At 41.3% G+C, this 22,250-nt stretch overlaps 1 protein-coding gene across 3 annotated transcripts in view; it reads right to left on the bottom strand.

Annotated features, from left to right (window-relative positions):
* Positions 1–12,584: 12,584 nt before the first annotated feature.
* LOC112466946 (ubiquitin carboxyl-terminal hydrolase 48-like) overlaps positions 12,585–22,250 on the bottom strand; it is a 52,110-nt gene continuing 42,444 nt past the window's right edge. For all 3 annotated transcript variants that reach the window (XM_025035311.1, XM_025035312.1, XM_025035315.1), the window contains 2 exons: positions 18,374–18,458; positions 12,585–13,149 (listed from right to left, as the gene is read on the bottom strand). In XM_025035311.1, the coding sequence (XP_024891079.1) occupies positions 13,127–13,149; positions 18,374–18,458 (108 nt within the window). In that variant the 3' untranslated portion in view covers positions 12,585–13,126. The remainder of the gene's footprint in view (positions 13,150–18,373; positions 18,459–22,250) is intronic.

Below are 22,250 nucleotides of genomic sequence, written 5' to 3'. Positions count from 1 at the left end.
ATGCAACGTATTTGATTCGTTATATTTAATCATAAATAATAGATGACTAAATCGGAAAACGTACACAGAAAAAAAGAATAGTCTTGCTTTGAAAATATCTTTAGTTTTAACGTGGAAATCTGGAAATGAGATTATGTACATTGAGTTAAACGAAGAAAACTTGCTTGAATGAAGTCATTTATATATAATTCAATCAAGGAAAAAATTTGAAATAAAAAGTTGAATTTCTTAATAAGAAGATTATAGATTGTTGCGCATGTACGAGTATATGCCTTAATTTGACACTTCTTTTTTTCTATGTAGAGAAACCTATTAATGCGCAGAAAATAATACCTAAAAAGCGCCCAAAAATAACAATACATTTTTCGATTTGCGTGGGGCAAAGTTATTTAAATTTGAATCAGGAACGAGTCGCTAAAGAGCGCACGATCTCCTTTAAATCTTTGTCGAGATAAATGTACCAATGCCTGGACACGTACCTATGTCTGGACATATTTATCATGTTTAGTCCTTAAATAAGTTATAACGCGAATTAAAATCAAAGGATCAAAGATAAAAATATTTTTATTGTATTATATTTTTATCCTTGATTTTAATTCACGTTATTATACTTATTTAAAAACTAAAGTGGTAAAGGTATCCAGACATAGGTCTTAAGTGTCCCGGCATTGGTATACATTTACCTTACATTCGTTATTCACTGCGACCGTGTTATCCGTTCACGCAACGACTCCGCGTCTCTCCCACGTATACACGGCGCGTCGTTACGGCGCGTAATTACGGCACACATCGCGATCGCAACCTCGCCTTTTCCTTAAAAGAATTACGAGCGTGGAATTTTCTTCAAAGCCGCGCGACCGCGGCGCGGCTTTCCCGCAGTACGGAAAGGGCGTTGACAATGTCAATGACACGGCCGGGGCGAGAGCGTAGGAAATAGCGGTCGCGCACCAGCCGCGCAACATCGATGACGATGACGGCGAGTATCGCGCGCCCGGATGAATCGAAACAGCACCGACGAATCGAGAGGTCGTCGTTTTTTTTATCAGTCTATCTAAGACCCGTAAGAGGTCTTCGTCGTGATCTGTCCGATCCGCGCGATCGCTGTGCCGCCGTGACGGTAACGCTTTCTATCGATTATCAGCGCGCGCCAACGTCTTTTCCAACGGTCCACCGTCGCTATTCTTATCCAACAAATGGCCCGATTTCATGCACTGTTTCGTAAACAAGTTGGATCTCGAGATGCAGATTAGTGCCTTCCACGTATCTGGTCGCTCCTCAGACCAGATACCGCATTTATGATAAAAAGAAAAAGAAAATAAGAAAATGAGATTGATTAATCTTATAATCGACATTGGCCGAATCGGCTGCAAAGAAAATATTGCTGTAACATTTTGTCATTATTGCAAATTATATTTTATTACCAGATTATTCCCTGATTTAATATCATCTGCGATGTATATACACTTGATATCAAGTGAGAAAGCTATCACGACGTAGAATATCTACTTTAATATAGAAATATATAATCGATCGTACAAAAATGCTGGCAGCAGTAAACCAAGAATTGCATTCATTATATAAAACATTTCAAATGGTATATCTCTTTTTTTTCGCTCTGACTAGCGGAATCGAAATCCAACGCACGAGTTACAAGTTATAGATTTAAAGTTGGTCGCCAGTTTCTTGCCGCGTCGCCTTTCCAAAAGAAGACGCAGGACGATTTCCTCCTATCTCGCTATATTGCTCTTTTTTTAATCGGCGTTCTCAAAGCCCGTGACGAAAAGGCGGCCGCTGATGTTACGAATCCAATTTTCACGCCGAAGTCATATAGTTGATCGTCGGGCGATTTGAGATCTAGGTAAACCGTTTCAAGACTCCGATCGGATAGATTAACTGTCACCCATCACGCTCGGGCTTGATTAGTGATGTGAGGTGAGTCGCAAAGGAATTAATTTAACATGGGAACTTGCGAAAAAGGAGTTCACACATTCGACGTTTTGGCAATTTCTATCTGAGAGATCGATAGAGAAATTGGCATATATATTCGAAAAATTCACCTACATGACTTTTATTCCATATTCGATAGGCGCATAATTCAACGGCAAGCAGACCAATTCGAGCGTAATGTGAGCGCAGGGACCGCAAGGGGGAGAATTAAGCATAGTCATATTCGCAATTAGAACGCGGTCTAAGTTCTCTCGTTTGCGGATTTTGCCACGTAATCTCTCGCGCTCGGTCCCTCCCGGCTCGGCTGTCCTTTCTCCCTCGTACGGGTGGAATCCTTTTTTCCCCGTGACTCGGGATTTTTCTCATTCTCGAGATGATCGTTAAACGAGCGATCCGCCTTATCATACATCTCGATGAAACCGCATAAACGCTCGATAGACGTTTCTCTTAATTATCATCAGATTTCTACCGTTACTGTTACACATTCCATTTTGAATTTGTTTTATCGTGTATGTAATTTTTTTAAATATCGCCGAATCACTTGTTAAATTTACAAAAATTATGAAAGAAGATGTTTGAAAATGTCATTATGTTCCCCCTTTAATTTGCGGGGCAATCAAGCGTTCCGTGAATAATATTAATGAAGGTCGTGGATTAATTTCGTTCTTGTTAGCGGATTATTCGAATCTTTTAAAAAGAGAATCGGGAATCAAGTGGGGACACAGCAAGAACCTCTCGTCCTTTTCTCTAATCCCGCGGGGATAAAATTCGCAAATTACTCACGACGTGAGGGCGAGAGCTACATACATGCGTGATTATCAAACATCCTTTATTACCTTTCATCGCGCACGTGGAGAATGAGAGAATAATAATTCAAGAGAGAAAGTAATAATAATAAAGAAGAAGAATAAATTACAAGGGTTAGCCGAGGAAAAAGACGTAATGTTGAGGCAATTTCTCGAAAATACGTCAGCAAACGAATAATGTTGTCCAACCGATTTAAAATTCCGGTAGCGTAAAAACCGGAGGAGAGAAAAGGAAAAAAAGAAGAAATAGGAGAAGGAAGAAACAAAATCGTTTTGTAGCGACGAACAGTAGCAGTATCCTTTCGACCGGAGGATCCGCCCTCCGCCCTCCGCCCTCCGTCGTCCGCTCTGGCTGCCCCCGCCGCGCCGGGAGATCCTTTTTTTTCAGCGCGCTCGGTGTGTGCCTCGTTTCTTTTCGTCGCTCCTTAAATTCATCCTTGCCTCGGCCGCGCGGCAGTAAAAGCGCGCGCACGGGTGCTTTACGAGTGTGAATAGACGGTCGTCCAATTATGCGGCTTAATTTAAATGGGATAATTGCGTCCAGGACGCATTCGAGCGGCCGGCGTTATGCCCGCGCGGATGTATATATTCGCGCATGCGGTATATATGCGTGAGCGTGTGTTTTGCGCGCCAGTATGCGCGCGTACGTGTAATTGGATCGCTTAGAAATATTCTTTCGGAGCCTGCCAGCTTCCGTACGCCACGACAACCGCGCGGCGAGGCACCGGCACCGGCTCTCGGTTTTATCGCGTACGCAACCTCGAGATAATGAGGCGGCTCTCCGCGCGATATACCTCGTTCATTCGGAACCTTGAATACACTGTCCCAAATCGGAATTAAAGTAAGGTAAATGTACCAATGCCTGGGGACACGTACCTGCGTCTGGACATTTTTATTATTTTGGCCCTTAAATAAGTTATAACGAGAATTAAAATCAAAGAGAGAATCAAAGGTAAAAATATTTTTCTTGTATTATATTTTTATCTTTGATTTTCATTCACGTTGTATTTAAATACTAAAATGATAAAGGTATTCAGACATAAGTCTTAAGTATCCCGGCATTGGTATACTTACGTTATACATCACGCATTGGAACAAGCCAGCGCGAATAAATCAAGTGAAAAATACAGTGAAATTTGTAAACATCTAAGGTATCTTAGAATACCCCTAAATAAAATCTGTCATCGCGCAGTTTCATTATGCCAGCTGCTCCGTATCGCAGAAAAAAAATTGTATTTCAAAGTACAGGGATTCCTTCCCGATTTTCGGTAGGATCGCATCGTGGAATGTCAAGATCGCCACGATCGCCGTTGGTCCGCCGATGGTATGTCTGGACAGTCCGTCGTCCGAAGAAGCCTCGTGCATTTTTCAGGATCCAGAAGGGCCCCGAGTAGGGCGTACCTTTCGGCACGATCTGGCAAAGGGCTTCCTGGAAAGTCCACGACGGAGGACACCCGCGCGCGTTCCACGGAGAAGATGAACTTTATTATCGCGAAAGGCAGCGCGCGAGACGATCGCGATACGAGCTAGGAATTCGCTAATTATGTAATTATGAGAAACAGATACCGAGACCCGACGTATATCATCGAGAGCATCTCTTTCAGATTGGGATAATTATGCCCTTTGGATCAAGGAATCGCCGACTTGGGTAAAATTGTTAGCGTTTAACAGACGTAAAATAATTTATCATTATTTCTAATCATACATTTTGATGCACTCACGTGTATGTAAGGTAGTTTATAATTACATATTATGTCTAATTTATAATATATATAAGAGTTTCGATACAATTGTAAATATATCATTCAACCTTCCTTAAAACGTGCCAATAAATAGTCGTGTTAGTTTTCGGATGTATCGTCCAGGATCGTCTACATTGTTCGGCGATGATTCCACGTGTATAGGACCAATTGCCAATTGCAGCGGCTTAATGCAATCAGTAAATTGACGCCAATGTCGCGGTCGACTGCTTTCCCACAAAGTTTCAAGCGGAAGATCGACCCAATTACGCGTTAAAGCGATAATTGCTAAATTTATCGCCGTCGCCACGCCGGTCAAGCGATCTCCTCCATTGGCCTGAGACGAGCTATTAATTGTCTAATTATCGTTAATGCTGACCCTCCGACAAATCACCCTCTTCCATCTCTCATCTCAGACGCGATTCCTCCACGGGGCATTCGGCTTGTACCACAGCTCGAATGTCACTTTATATTAAGACTTTTATTAATTAATTAAGTAACAAGTATGGAGTAAATGCTTTTACGACACAACAACCGTGAAGAATGCTCCAAAAAAATCTAATTAAAAGTAATTTTAAAGATACCGAATCCATTTTTAATAACGTTAAAAGAAGAATGTGATTAGATTTGAATAATGCACGCAACAAGCGAATCAAGCTGGATTCTGTCCTAACGATATTTCACGTTGAAAGTATCGCAGAGTGGTCGCTAATTGGTTAATGAACGTACGGATGACTGCTTTGAATGAGTCACGGGTAATCGATCTCGGGTTGTAAAATTACCGGAGTATCCCCTCGTATTCCCCATCACGGACAGAATGCCACTTGGTCGCTATACCGACTGCCCATCGCGTTATAAATTCCAGATAGGCGAATTAGAAATGCTAATTTCGCCGTCCGGAGGTAAGATGATTAGTTTTTGCACTCTCTCCGCGTCCGGCTCTCCGGGAACTGTGCCTCGCGCTCGTTCCAAATTAGTCGTACGGTCGCAGTATGAAAGTCCGCGAACGAAAGTGGACTCGATAGAGAAAAAGAGAGAAAGGGGCGTAAGAGAGAGAACAGCGAAGCACACAGGGGGCGAGAAAGCGAAAGGGAGAAGGATCGTAAGGAAGAGGACGGGGAGAAGAGGAAGCTCCTCCGCGGCCGCCTCTTGCGAACATCACAAAGCACCCGACCGCAACTCGGACTACCCTTTTATTTTATTTCATTTCGTTTTTAATTCCTCCCAATTCCGCCACTGTCAAGTCTCACCGGCGCGGCGCGGCGCGGCGCGGTGTGGCGTGGCGTGGAGCATGGAGCACGAAAAACGCGGAGACGCGTCACAGGATCCTCCCAACTCCTCCTTCCGCGCGCCTGTTAATCGCTAATTCGACTCAAAGCTGGGTTTACACATCGCATGACATTTCTATCCAACGTTGCTATCATTGTCGTTGTAACATAACGTCTAATAAAAATTGTTTAACATTTACATTACGCCCGTAACGTTAAATATACGAAATGCAATGTCTGGTGAGTGTGCAAACTTAATGTGACAATTCTAAGAAGATCTACTTCGAGATAAAACTTTTCAAATTTTTTTTGTGTTTTGTTAACTAGTCGGCTGCTTTTTCCTGACCTGCGCAAATTAAAGTTTTAATATGATCTTGTTTTAAGAAGAATGGTGACTCGGGCGGAAGAAAAACAAGTAGAATAAGAACGCAACGAACAAGAAAATTTATCTATAAATGCAACGCTTAATGATTAACATCAAAGCATGCAAATGTTGGAAGTTAACGAATTATCTTACAATTAGTTCAATGTATGCTCCAACAAATATCAACTTCTCACGATTTTTCTGTACTTCTCGACCGTTTCTAATTTCTTTCTAGACTTGTGGTAATCCGGTTACCCGGAAGAAAATCGCCTAATAGAAAGTAACTATAATGAAAAGTATAAATCTTTATTAATCGTTCGAAGCGAATTTTATGAACTGATCTGTTAAATGTGGCCCTATATATGGAAGCCGTCAATCAACCGAGCAATTACTCCAACGTATTGAAATTTCCTTTTACGGTTCCCCGTCAGAAGCCATCGATATCGACTTTCAAGCTGCTTTGCGTAACTCTTTTTACGGTATATCGAGTTGAATATCCCTTAGCGTAACATTGAAGAAATAGAACGAACTACTATGAGAACGAAAACGAGAAGTCGCTAACTATGAGGATTCCCATACTCTTCCCACTCGCCGTAGACGTAGTGCTAATGTCATTATAATGGCCCGTCAAGTCGGCCAGTCATCTGTCTCGGAATTACCAAAAATAAAGGATTCGCTCGTATACGCGAGAGCGGATGGACTTCTATTGGCTCTGGAATTCCACGCTTCTCGCCGTGCCTGAAATCCACGGAGAAATTACCGGAGACACGTGACAAACAAAAAATTCCGCGTGATAAGATAGCGATATATATTTCGGATGTCGAGGGCATTAACACCCGAAACACCACAAGTGGGGAACAAGTTTTCAAGGAGTCAACAACGTGGGAAGGGTCATAAGCCATTAATGAGTTTTTAATGGATGTCCTTCTCTGCGCTTTTCTAACTCCCCGTCGGTGTATTATTTTTAAGAAGTGTCTTCTTCGGGTGTAAGGAGCGTCATAATCGAACATGTCGATAATGGGTTCGCGTGTCTGATGGAGGAGAACGGCGCGGCGGACGGAGAGGGTCGCCGCATTTTCGGCGACAAACAAGACTGCATTTACATTTCGTATACATTACGGGTCGGTCCTGATGTTCGACAGCTGTTATCGATGCGCGACGCAATGATCGACTAAGCCCGCGGGCAAACTTGCCCGCTCCTCCCGTTTCGGCCCCGAAATGTCCGATCGCTTATTGGGCCACCTTCCGCGGGCCAAAAAGTTCATCGGTGGACATATCTCTCTCCCTGCCCTTTCTCCACATGTCCCTCGGCCGTTCGCCGTTCGTGGAACGACGTTTCCAATTCGCGTCGCGGCGATTTTTTGTAATTAATCTTGAGACCGCGCAAAGGAGGAACGCGAAGTCGAAGAGGGAAAAGGAGAAGGGAACGGGGGAGATCCAGAGAGACACGATGCCTGGAATAAACGAACGGGTAAATAAAAGTAAGGAAGGAAGAGAAAGAGAGAGAGAGAGAGCGAGAGAAAGAGAGGGAAGGAGGGAGGTGGCAGGGCAGAGAGCGAGAGGACAGACGAAGAGGGAAAAGGGAGAGATCGGAGAGCGAGGGTGAGAGGGCAGGACGAAGACGGGAGCACGGAGACCAGTCTGCCGCGGTGTATCCGCTTTTTGCGGGCGTCAGATGACAGTCGCTTATTTACCGGAGCCCGCGGCCATCTTGCTGCGATCCGAGTTAAGGAGGAGGCCCAACGCGCGTAGGAAAAAATAAAAAAGAAAATAAAGAAAAAAAAGAGGAAGAGAGAGAGAGAGAAGTTTAAAGCGATCGAGGCGATGAATATGGACTCGGTTAGGGAATTAATCGATCCCGTGCATCGATGCCCGCGAGAATCCCGAACAAGGAGTAACGACGAGAAGGACGGCGGCCCGCGGGAGGAAGGAAATTGCGCGTTGACTGTAGGTGCACGCGTGCTGTGACCGCGAGGAGTGTCCCGGGAACGAATACGTTCCTCCGTCTTGAAGCGAGAAGCGAGTGAAACGTAAAGGAGGTACTTCGACAGCAGGGAGAAAATAGAAATGGCATCGCGGCGAGAAAGAAAAAAATGTTTCGATCTTACGTAACGTCGATGTTTAAGCTAGTCCTGGCTACCCACACTTATTTTCGAGTCCTTAATTCGCCACACTCCGGTCCGTGAGACCGCTCGACTTTGTCGCATTGTCATTTTCATTCTAATTAATATTTTTAAGCTTGTACTGTGTAGAAATTGGAAATGCAGACTCTGAATAAAATGTTTATTCAGATGATAATATCAGGTCAAGAAAATGATTTGAATTTAAACTGAACTTATTATAAGGAAACTAGAAAATTATGTGAAAACTAGAAAACGGAAAAACGTTCAGCGGTCCACTGGACCGGAGTGTGACGAGCTAGGGTTAAGAACAAACAAGAACGGAATAAGTCCGCGATTTGTGAGAACTTACACAGAAAAAAAAAGTGTCAAATCAACACTTATACACTTGTATGTATATACAACAATTTATAATCTTAAAGTGAGATTATATTCCGTTAAACGAGGAAAACTTGCTTGAACGGTCATTTATTTAGGTAAACGCAGTTTCATGTAGTTCAATCAAGAAAAAAAGTTGAAAAATAACTTTTAACTTGACGGTTCTTTTTTTTCTACGTACGGTATTTCTAGCTGAGTCTTAAGAATTTGAGACTTTCTCGCTCTCAAATCCTTCGTTCGGCGTTGATTTTCGTTCTGGAGGAACCGGGGTACGTGATACGCTAGAGGGCACGGATTTCCGGGGTTCCGGGCGCCTCGCGATCCGCTTAATGAGATACCCGTGGCTACCGCGGCTCCGCGCTCATTAACCATCCGGAGCAAGGGCCCAAGGTTATTCAATTAACGAACCGCAAACGCGAATAAATTAATTATGCCGGCGCGTCTCGGGATAGATTAGAACGCGCGATGTGTCTATGAAAAGGCAGGTATCGCGTATACTCGTGCGGAAGGAGAGGAGGAATAGCGACGATGCCGCTGAGGGCCCCGGCTTAATTACGGCCTCTCGCTAACACGTTTCTATTTCTCGCAGTCAGTACCGTTTGCCACACTTCAAAAGGCTCGCGTACGTTTAAAGGAGCCTCATTATTGTTCTCGTACTTTTTTCTATCGCGTTAGTTCCGCGGACTCCACCTCGCTCCAAGGTAATTTCTTGAAACGAAGGCGCACGATAGGAGGATAAGGAGGCGAGTAGTTTTCCATTACCATATACAGCTGTTTTTAGTATTTATGTAATCGTATAATACCGACTCATAACAACGATACAACGATGAGCTGTCGAGATACGTGTGCATAAATATATCAGTTTTTTTTTTAATTACATGTAACTCTCTTCTTGAAAGAATCAACTTCTTTGATAATACAATAGAAATAAAATTATCTAAATTATTTTCTATTGCCGTTTTACGTGCAAATTGCTATCTGCGAAGTTTAAACCCGTAAAATCTATTAACTAATTTATTAAAAATCACATTTTTACTACGAGATTCAGCATCATAAATCTAGCAAACTAGAAATAAATAATTGTTGAATATATACGCCTATTGAGAACAATACACTACAAAAACAAATGTGTCATTTTTACACATTTTAAGTGCGTTATTCATTGTAGAAACTTTTTACACACTTTATCAATACAAATTCACTTCAGGTGTGTTTTTAATTTACACACGATAAAACGTGTAAGAAGTCTACAATGAATAATGCGCTTAAAATGTGTAAAAGTAACACACTTGTGTTTGTAGTGTGCCGTCTTCAAAAATAAAGATATTATTACACTACAAAAAATAAGTGTGTTCGACGTGCGTTTAACGTGTGTGGAAATAAAACATAATACTGACTTTGTCACGTGTACTGAGCGTGTACTGCTGTGTTGATACTATAACACACTTATTCGTTCTACAACGCACATAAGCTGGTAACAGATCATCTGATAGATGGCATCCGATGAGATCCGTTTCTCAAATTTAAAATATGACGAACGATGTTATAAGAATGATGACGGAACTGCACATTGCCACGAAACAACTTGGATACAAATTATCATTGCACAACTTGTGTCCAGTTTTTTCGGCGTAATGTTATAATTAAAATAAAGTTACATTAACGTCACATTAATCCAAAAATGTTGCCACGCTTTATTATAAAAGTGGACGCCACGAAACAACTTGGATACAAGTTGTGCAATGTGTAGTTCCGTCATCATTCTTATACCATCGTTCGTCATATCTTAAATTTGAGAAACGGATCTCATCGGATGCCATATATTGGATGATCTGATACTGCGCTTAAACTGCGTTGCTTTTTTCCGTGTTATTTTCGCTCGTGTGTTATTATCAACGTGTGTTGCATCGTAGAATATGTGTAAAATAGTATTTCGCGTATTGATTCAACACGCTTTATGTGTGTTCGAATTAACGCGTTGCTAATATTTATCGTTAAAATGCTGCGACTGAACTGCCGCGTTAACCAGATCCGAGAGAAATACACGAAGTCGAAGAGAAGCGAAGAAAATAGGACACCCCGGCAACGGTGTATTTAGGATACATCCTGTCATTTGTCATTTCAAGGGTTTGCGCTTGACTCGTCAGCGATTCCCCCCATTGTCTACACCACGGAGATAGTTTTGTCCTCGAGAAAGAGATTAGTGACACTCGTGTGTATCGTTGCAAGTTTCGCGCAGACTCCGAAATCGTGTGGCGGTCGCAGGCCGCACTGCCGCGATGCCGCTGTGAATTCGGGCGACCCTCAGCTTCGCAGAAAGAAGCTCGCCGAGGTCGAGAGTGAATGGCAGCTCTATAGTGCCTCTCCGCGAGGACCGATCTGATTCTCTCTTAGAGCTAGAAAGTCGATCGAGAACCCCGGAAAGATACGCGACGCAGCGAGAAAAAAATAATTTCAGAATCTACGTAATTTATACAGATATAGGTATATCGTGCGCTTCGTTTGCTGCGCGCTTTAACGGGATTAACGAACAACATGACGGCTGCACCGTATCGCACCTTGTTAATAATACGGCAATGTTTAACAAGCATTCCCTAAACAAAACCGCGATCCGTTCTGTCAAGATTAACGCTCGCATGCGGGTCGGTTCGCAGTACGAATTAGGGAAAAAAACTTGATGACCCTGACATTTGTAAGGATTAGAAAGAAAATCAGTAAAAACGGCAGCTTAACCCTCGACGTTGAAAATCTGGTCGTACCCTAATAATCCGGAGCGATTTCTCAAAAGACAATCTCGCGCGTCCTTTTTGCATTTCGCATCAATTTTGCCTCGTTGCAGAAATAACGCTATTCACGTTTCGTTCCTTTTCAGTCTACCGACACGTTTACCACAAAATATAAATATATTTGCAAAATTATCTTCTTTATCATAGAATATTTCAATTTTATTATTTTTTTATCATTAGTTTATTTTCATTATTAAGTTTATTTTTCAAATTTTATTACAATAGCAGTTGATTGTGTTTCAACGTTCAGAAATTGTCCTGAATATGTTACATTTTTTTTTTAGAAAACATAAAGTGTAAAGTAATGTACGATAAATTAAATTCACGCTTTGAAATCGTAGACCATTCGTTAATTATCCCATATCAAATACCAAAATTCGACTAGCCACGTAAACCCCGTTGCCTTTCGACCGGTTTACAACGAAGTTTAATTACGCGGTGCCAAGTTTGATATAGTTAGGCCCATTGAACTGCCGGCAAGATTGTTTTACGAAGTAAATGAGGCAATGATGACTCGAGGCTTCGGGACCACCTAGCAGCCTGACGAAGTCCTTCCAGGCTTGCCTTTAAACTCCTTGCAAACTAATTAACGCGCGACCAACGCACGTATATACACACACACACACACAGACATACATACGTACCCTGTATCTTCTCTTCTTCTTGCTTGCACGCCGTAGCTATCGCAGACTTTTAGAAAAATTCCTTGAGAATTCTGAAAGCCCGCTTAATCTATAATAGGCTGCTATTATTGCCTGCTACATTATTAGAAGTGTGTGCATTAGACTTTTCATATACTTTATCTTTTCTGTAAATTCTCATTCATTTTATTTACGTGTGAATTCATATGCTCCGAACTTCAGTATTTGATCGATCACTGAAAAATTATACACTTCAGTTTTTTAAATATAAAATTCTACTGCGCACGTTAAACGAAATCGTAGAACATATATAAAATAAAGATCTTGTTTTTCTTTATTAACTATAATATGTAAATATATTGATTATATGTAATACGGTTTCTCGCCTGCCTTCACGCAGCAAAGTCGCTATTTAGTGAAATGCGTATCGTGCTGTGGATGTGCTTAAATAAAATAAAATAAAATAAAATAAATACATATAGACAATGTGCAAAAACCATGGAATCGAACACAGTAGCAATAAATATTTCAATCGTATTATCAAGCCATATATTTATACAAACGAATTAAATACATGATCTATATAAAACTATCATTAAAATTTTCGCGTTAATGTACATTCGGGATGGATACATGGACAATTTCGATCATAAACAAACATATATAAATCGAGGAAAGAGGAAGCATGTCCACGTTTCTACTTTATTTCTTCAATCGCACAGAAATTTAATGAATTACAAAGTTATTGTACTAATGTATAAATCAACAAGCCTTTTACGATCTTTGTCTCCACTACCTTCAGTATCTTTCCCTTACAAATCTGATCGTTACTACTTTTCTTAACAAATAGATCATACAGCAGTAAGTTGTAAAGACACAACAGCATAGAATACTCTTTTCCACAACTTGTCGGTAACGGATGCGTGTATATAAGGATCAAATATTTATATATTTAATATGTATGTATGAGAGATATATGTATATACATTAATGTATAGATTGTGTATAAAAATATCTTGCATTAAATCGGCTATTATTAAACGTTAAAGGAAATTTGCTACATTATGTTCATACAGATCAGCTCGGCACCAGTTCCGTTCCTGAAACAAAAATCACATAGAAACCTTAAGAGGCGAATAACGACCGACACGCGCGTGAATACACGACACAGAATAATAAATAGGATAGTTTTCGGTCGTCAGACATCTGAATGCTAGCCTATATCAACGTGTGGGTTCTAAACACTACAGCGACACGTCGACCCGCGCGTTGCTTCCTACTCAATCTTGCCAAGGCTGAAATGCTATCTCTCACATGCTGAAACTGCTATTAATAGCTCACCTAATCGGCTTCTTGCTATTAAGCATCTTAACAATTCCTCATTATTAGCAATAAATTAATAGATACAAAAAACATCTTTCAACACCTCTTCCTTCTGAAAATTAGTACAGTTAATAAACGTTATTAATAAACGTATTGTAAGCGTTAACAACAAACAAGCAGTACTTATTTCCATTTACATTCCCATTACAAAGTGGTCGTACATATCAAGAAATTAAAAGATTCTCACTGAGACATGTAGGAATAATAACGTTAAGCATTAATATAGCATGCACGAAATAAACATTAGCTCGATATCTCCGACATACATCCTCGTTCTCTATAAAATTTTCGTCTCTATTAACTTCATATATTAAACGTCACATTTTTTCCGTACAGGAGACCAAATTGCTTGTCGCTTTTTGCGTTCCGCCCGTCTCCTCTATCTTTCCTCTTTCTTTATTTCTATTCCCCCCGCGCAAACTTTCTTCTAGTCCGAAGGGAATTTTCTTTATAGAAAATAAGCCAAGCGAGTCGATCAAAGCTCGCTCCGTTGTTTCATAGAGGGTGGATCCCATCAAGATTTGTATATAAACGATCGTATGTATGACTTGTAGACGTGTTCGTCTCTCGTCTATACACGTCGGACTGACGAACTGTGTAGGACGAAACGCCTTACGCATGACTGACTCTCGTGAAACATTTTTCCGCACGCTATGCGGAGAATGGAGTCTACCCTTTCGTCCGTTCTTCTTTCTTATCTATCCACAGAATGATTTCCTAGAGTAATGCGGAAACGTATAAGGCCGTTTCAGTTGACGTGTACGGATTATGGGCTCGTAGCGAAACTGCGATGTGCTTACCAGCAGAAATTATGTATTTCCAATTCCTAATTTAGAATACAGAAGCAAAAATATAATGAAATAATAAGATATTATTAACTAAATACTCTTAATATTAAAAGTAACGAGTGAAAAAGAAAAACAGGCTATGAGAGTTAAACGTTATTTGTGCGTAAGTTTACGTTATGTAATATTCAATTAATAATTTAATACAAATTATAAATCGTACGTTTCGGCTATATTTTGAGCCATCTTCAGCGATCCGGTGATAAATAAATTAAATCATCTCCTCTCCGAAAAGTATGAGTATTTAACAATTGAATGTACAAAGACAGTGATGTAAATTACAAGAAAAACAACCAGAAAAATTCTGCTGATATTCATAGTCCGCAAAATATTCGGATTAGAAACGACAACAAGAGAAATAATAAAATATTTTCTCGTGAAGAAATGCGCCAAATAAAGTCAAATAAAAGAAAGTATACACAAAGTACTTCAAACGTAATAAAATAATAACACTTGTATAAAAAAGCCATATAAAGATTAAATGTTGGCGTAAATAGTCGCTGAAAGATGGAATTAACGTTTTTAACTGTTTCACAATTGCCTTATTCACGTTTTTCCGTAGAGATAAAGCACGCGACGCTAGAAGGACGGACACAAGTGAAAGAAACAATTCGCAAGTAGCCACAGATATCCTCTAGTCGATGGTGTTGCTCGTGGCGCTGCTTAAAATCACATTAAGGATGAGAACGGCGCCGAAAATGATGGGGCGAAGGGGGCAAATGTGCTGCAGGAAAAGAGATTAAAGCTGCATGAAATCGAGGAATATCACGAAAGCTATATGTTCAAGCACATTTAAGTAATACAAAAATTAAATCGACAATCAACAGCAAATTATATTGCATGACCATATTACTCGAAATTAAATGGTTTGCTTCGAAGAACGTGTTATAAATTAATAAAAATATATTTTTAATACATTTATATATTTATAAGATGTATATAATTTAAATTAAAAAAGAAATACAAATCGATATCTATTTATTATAATTTAACGAATTTTCAACACACTCAGCGAATTCATTCATAAGATATCTCAATTAAGAGAGTTCAATTAATCAATGATGTCTCTTTCTCGATACGTAAAAAGAATATATTTGAAAACAAAGAAGAGAAAAAAAACGTAGAGATGTAGAAGGAGATAATTAATTGTACTGCGATCAATGAGACTCTTTCCTATCGCGCTGAAGAACCGAGAGAGAAAGTCTCCCCTTCGTCCTCCCCTCTTGCCTCGTCACATCTTCTTCTGTCTGTCTCTCGTCGTAGCTGACTGTGACAAATAATTACCGAGGCTTAACATAAGCCAGAGGCGGTATACTTAGCTAATAGCAAAAAAGAGCGGCGATGGCCTCCAAGTCGCTCTACGCGCGAGCGGTCGACGCGTTTATGCGCCGGGTCCACGGGCGAGATGGATTTCCGCGGACGATTCTGAGCGCTCTGTCAGCTATCGTGACGCATTCACGTGTGTACCAATAAAACCGAAAATCGAGACAATAAAGACCCTTGCACAACATGACGGATCTATTGCCTGTGTCACTGTTTATTCCTCATTTATATATACACGATTTCTGATTTCTATTCCCTGTTCCTATTGCCTGTTGCCTGGCATTGTGCAAGGGCCTTAAAGCACATACGAATGTCTGTGTTATTCGATATTACGAGGGCAAATTATCGAAAAATTATCGCGCTGCGAGCGTAAACAAATCCGACTCTTGTACCGGTAAAAATATGATTGCTCTCTCTTTTCAAATGGCACGGTGTGGATATATGCTCAGGGCTCATCTTAAATGATATAAATTAGCAGGTACTGAAAATGTTGTCTTTCTCTCTTTTTCTCTCTCCCGTTCTATGACTTTCTTTTTCTCTTTCTCGCTCGTTGGCCGGTCTCCTTCGTTCCTTCTCGCGGGACTCCGGTTTCTGGGCTAACTTATACTTATTATTGCATTACCTCGTGTTCTAGCATAATTCCAGCCTGTGCCGGAGGTATAGCGGGGAGATGATGAGAGAGCCGGAGAAAAAAGTCGAGAAAGGCGATGCCTTCTTCTTTTTTTTACACAATTCGGCGCATATAATCCGCGCCTCGAGGTCGAGTGCGCGTAATTGAGCGCATTGGTGACAGGTGCGTCGCCCTTTTCTTCTGCCTTGCGTTAGCGCGAGCAACGGACGCGTTAATGTCTTCATTACGACTTCATTCATCAAACTATCGCGCCGTTTTTCCCTCAATATCCGTTTACATGCCGGCGATTCTGGCGTATCTCCTTCGTCGCGCGGAATAACAGTTTCCGTTCGTCGCAAAAAAGATTTTATTATTTAATAATTAAGCTTTGCTTATTATTAAATCTAACCAAATATCATAATAATTAAAACATTGCCGTAATGTGAATGAAGTATAAAATACTTATTGCTTAGAATGTTAATTTTTAAATAAATGTTAATATTAAAAAATAAAACATCAGTCACGTTCAATAACGTTATACATATTATGTAATATATTCATACAATTGTTTTTCGTTTTTCGAGATGTGAAAGATAACAATGTGAAAGTTTTGCGAAACAAAAATATATGTCGTAACGCGTGTTTAATATTACATTGACCGCAAAAAATGGCAGCGGTAAGAAATATTCGAAAAACGAAAGAAAAGAGCGTGAGGATAATATATACTACTAATTTACACGAGCATCCCGTTCGACACTTCGCACGTATCCGACATCCACCCCTCATCCCGTGAGAACTGGAAGGGGTGGCACGCTCTCATGAATGCGCCGCCGTCGAGTTTCGTGAGCTCCTTAATGAACCTAGTTCGCGAAAACCATTAATAACGAAAGGACTCGGCGAGGAACGCGCGCGCGCGCGCGGGCAGGAAAAGAGGAAGCCGATATTCGGCGAGGGCCCGAAACCGCAGATCTTTCGTGAGAAACTCTCCGGAATGGCGGCTGCTTTATACCTCCATTATTTTTTTGAAGATCGACTGCATCGTTCGTCTTGTTCCAACACGATCGGAAAATCATGAGACCGAGAGAGTCAGAAAGAGAAAGAATTAGCGAAAATAAGATTTGTTTGTTACCGAAACAGGTCGGATCGAAGATGGCCTGTTTGCAGAGCGAATGAAGCCTCTGACGAAGGCTCTTTTCCCTCGGAAACGGAATACAGGAAACCGAGAGATAGTCAGTCGGCATGGCGAAGGGTGTCGGCTAGCCCTAATGCGACGTATCAATATACGTGGATGGTGGTGATGGGCCAATATCGCATAAGTGGCTCGATTCGCAGTCATTTGTTACATTTTGTTCGGTCTAAGTAATTTAAGAGTCACCGTTTGCCCTCCCCCGCTCTCTCTCTCTTTCTGTCTCTCGAGAGGAGGGCCGAGCGACGACGAGGGATCGGGAAGAGAAGACGGAAATCTAAGAGAGAACGGGAGAATAAGAAAGGGGAAAGGGTGAAGGGTGGGTTAGGATGCTTGGACCCTGGTGGAAGTTACTACGACAGGAGGGGGGACGGGAACGGGGCGAGGGTGGTGCACTTCGCCTCCATTCTTCGGCAAATCGCGGCATATTTGTCAGATTTTTGTTCGAGAACAAAACCTTACCGACCACCCCTGGCGCGAGTAAAAGGGAGAGAGGGAGGGGGAATGACGGAGGGATGCGGCGCCTTAAGTGGATTGGCTTCGTTCGTATATATATATACACGGTGTATGTGTTTCTACGACGAATGCCTTAATTTCAGCCTCCCGCCAGAGGATCCTCGTCGCCTCCGATCTTCGGCTACGCGAGAGAAATCTCCGCTCTTTCGCGAAATTATATAGTATCGTATTATAAATGATACGCGCGCTTGCATATCGTTAACGTAACTATCCCACGCTCCCGAGTCGCATAATTGCGCGCACATCGAGTCTCAAGCGTGAGCAACGAGTAATCATAATTGCAAACTAATATAATGCAACGTAACATATCTGGTCTTGAAACCTGATTCACACATTTTGCGATATACTACACATATATGTGCACACATTGTATAACATACATGCATGTGCTCTATATCTCTAAAATACCTATCGAAAGGAAGAAGAAGAGAAAAGTAGATTCCAAATTTGTTCTCACTCACCCTTGAAGCCCTTCTCCGGCGATAAAGAATCGAAATTATGCGCATCGGACTCGACGTCGGTCTCATTTTCTAACGGGGCGTCAATCTGAAATCATAGATGTTCACGATACGTTATTAACAACAGTTGTATATATAAGAACAAAAGCTTTTATTTTTATTACAAACTATTAGTTGCCAATCAGTTTCAAAATGCAGAAGCGATGTATGTACGTTCTTAGATATGCAATAAATGTTGTACATAATACACGTACTCATAACTCGTGATGAATAATAATTCGACTCTTTTAACCAAAGCAATATAATACAACAAAAATTTTTTATATTATTTTATTTGGAGCATTGGCTTTGGAGGAAGCAGAATGATCCGTATTAAATTTGAGCATCGGCTACACGTGTGAACAGCTGCCAACGGCTATAACAGCGTCTTCCCACGCGTCTTCTCGAAGCACATGTGATCCACCAATCTACGCGCCCCTCTATATATAATTACATGACTACATTTCGTGTAAACGTGTAAACTATTACGATACATACGGTTGATATTACTGCACTATAACATAAAATAATGTTAACATTATTGAAAAACTATACGTATAACGAAGTGTAAAAAGACGCGGGAGTAAAATAAACCGTACGTCGCTCATCTAATCTTTAAGCGTGTTAAAAAATAAATTAACAAATAAATTTTCATAAATTAGGTACGTGGATGTACACATCGATATAATAGTATGTAAGATCAACACAAGATACAAGATCAATAATTAATTAGATCGACTTCATTTGACATAACTTAAATTAATTAGTTAGCTTAAATTTGATATCCTTATTTGACGAGACCAATTCTCATAATAAAAACCACCGTTAAAAAGTTGTAAGTTTGTTAAAAAAAAAGCGATACATCACATTAAGGAAGAAAAAAAGAATTTCTAATTGTTTAAAAAGTCGGCATGAGAATGCGAGTGAGCGGCACCCGCGTAGGTGTGATTACACGCCTCCGAAACCCTTTTTCCCATAGAACTAAATATAGCGGGTGTCATCTCTCTCTCTCCGATGACTTGGACACACGTGTCACGCGCGACGTCGGTATAGCGGACTCACATCTGGTCGATGTTTCCTGCCGGCCGCAGCATCCTCTGTGCAATGTGATTTATTTTCAAGTATATGATCCCAGAGATTCGCCACGACGAGAGATCATCGCGGCGGCCGGAGCGGATAGTCAAAGACAACGTGAAATATACAACGCGGTTACGAAAATAAAGCAAGGCCGATTAGGGGTAAGTACAATCGTGACGTAAAATTGTAGGATATATGTAAAACTTTTCTGTATACATATATGTGCCTTATAGCCCATCGATACCTGAAAAATACTTGAAGTGAATCGACTCTTAGCGCTAAATCAAACTAAAAGATATAAAAAATAAATACGCGTGCGTACGTGAATCTAATAATAAAAACTATATTATTAAAATATCAAATTATATGGCAAATATTAATTCTAATAAAAAATTCTAAAATCTCTCAAAACCTATCCGAAAAATTGACTTTCTCAATTAACAGAGATGCGCATCGAAAACCTCTTCGCCAATAATTTTCGATCGTAGCGATCGCGCGGCGTTGTAAAGCTATACGTCTACTCCAACGTCATCGTCGACGCTTCCAATCGAGGCCGCTGGCAACGGGAGTGCATAGTCTCCGTGGTACGGATTCTCCGAAGTTCCTTTCTTTCATCGCCAAACGTTATTCTTGGGCCTTCTATTCCCTGGCGCGCGTTTTCCCCCCTTCGTCCCTCGTCTTCGGCCACGCTGGAGAACGCGTAAAGAGGAGGACGAAAGGAAGGGAGAAACCAGGTAAAGAGCGTTCTCTCTACACGGGTATAAGGCCAGTTTTGAAATGCTCGGCAATATAGTGAGTTCGTTATGAGGCCTCGCTCCGACGTGGTATGGCTCATAATTGTAGACTCGGGGCTCGAACCGTGCACCTTCGGGCACTACGTTCTCCCCGACTGACACCTATTGTCCGCAGAAAATGCCGCGGATCCGTACGAAAATCGTCGCGATCGCTCGTCGACGAGCGCAGGAGGATCGTCTAATCGTCGCCCGGTGCCGGCGACGATTTTCGCGGCCCGACGTGGCACGGTTCGCGCGCCCGCGGCTGTCTGCCAGCCGCGAAACGCGCGGAAGAAAGGCAGGGCGGACGCGGACAAAACATTTCATGGCCGGGCATGAAAATTATTAGCCCGAGAATGTCTTAATCCCCGGCAGCGAGCCCGGGTCCCGCGGTCTTCGGCTTTAACATAAAACTTTTTTTTTCCACCGGCCGGGACTCGCCGAGAAAAATGCCCCGGACGCGAGCTGCTGACGGTGCGCGCTCGCGAGGAGATGCGGCTAAAATGCTGGAACGCGGCGCAGTTCGGCGCGCATAATGTATGTGCTACGTCGAACGGCACCCCGTTTATTTCCAGGTTAATGCACGGTTTAAGGTACGGCGCTGCAATGCGCGCTTTTTCCCTCGCGAAGATCGAGATACCGGGGCTATCGCATGCTTTACGTGTTTCTAGCGTCGCTTTGGAGAGCGAATGCACGCGGGTTTTTTGTTCGGGATGTTTGCGATCGAAAAGAAAAGATCCGCGGAATGGTATGGGCGCGGAGAAATTATGCAAATACACGTATCTTGATAATAAAAAAGAAGCATAAAGCTGTCTTATAATCATGCTAAATGATTAACAGTTATGATAAAAACAAACGCATCTTGTTTCATTGAAAGGATAGTTCGTTAATCAACATTATAGGTAATTTACGAGATTTGTATTTCAAATTAACGTATATAGTTTGGTTCGTTTCAGAAAAATATCACATATTTTCTTTCTCTCTTTTCCAAATTACTATACCTAATTTTGTGAAGATGTATATGATTAAACACATACGCTTTAAATATAAAGGCACACATAGAATATCAAGCGTTCTCACCACGAGAGAGTGAGTATCTTTTGGATTTACTCAAATATCATTAGAGTAGAAGTCTTAAGTTATTCCCAGGCTGTCCTGAGTTATTTATCTGTCTACGCGGTGAGGGTGAATCTTACCTCCTCTTTCTCCTCCGCCTGCTCAACCACGTCTTAATAGTACGAGCCACAGAGTTAATAAACCGACATAACGGCAATTCTCTCAGCGCATCTAGCTTCCTTCAATTTTTAACTGAGAAAAGTTAATTCATCTCGCATTTTCATTAAAATCGAATTTTTTCTCAATGCAGACAGTACGGAGAAAACGCATTACATGTACATTTCTAAATTTCTACAATCAAGACAGAAAAAAAATAAAAACTCTGAGATTCGTGTTAAAATATGTACAAAGATCGAGATATGTTTATTTGCAAAAGCCATTGCAGATGTATATTTGCGACCGAGCAACAGGGAGATCAAGAAAACCTTTTGCGACCAACATCTCAGCTCGTTCGTTTTCGAAAAAAAAAAAAACTTTCATGTCATAGGAGGTTTTCGTGGAAAAACGGGAAAAAGCTACGGGAAGAGACTTAATACAAGCTAGGTCGGTGGAAAACCGCGGAGTGCATAAATTCAAAGTAGATTAATATTGTCTCCGTGGCTGTCGCGGCACCCAAACTTATGGCGCTAATTCGGCGGAGGAATTATTACCGGGGGCTTGCCTCGAGTCATCCCCACTGGCACTCGCGTGTTTTGCGAAAAGGGGGTATCTTGTCTTTAATAGAAACCGTACGTGCTTCACGAGATTCCAAGCAACGCGTCTGTTAATATTTGAACCTCGGGACGTCCCGCTAAGAATTGTCCCAATATGACGAGAGATATCGTTAATACTTATAAATTATCCGAAATATATCTGCAACAAACTCTAAACAACTG

This window comes from Temnothorax curvispinosus, unplaced genomic scaffold (genome assembly GCF_003070985.1).
Source record: "Temnothorax curvispinosus isolate PA1 unplaced genomic scaffold, ASM307098v1 QBEX01016763.1, whole genome shotgun sequence".
Taxonomy (NCBI): domain Eukaryota; kingdom Metazoa; phylum Arthropoda; class Insecta; order Hymenoptera; family Formicidae; genus Temnothorax; species Temnothorax curvispinosus.
The sequence above is the reverse complement of the archived record's forward strand: the minus strand, read 5'-3'. Positions and strand labels throughout refer to the sequence as shown.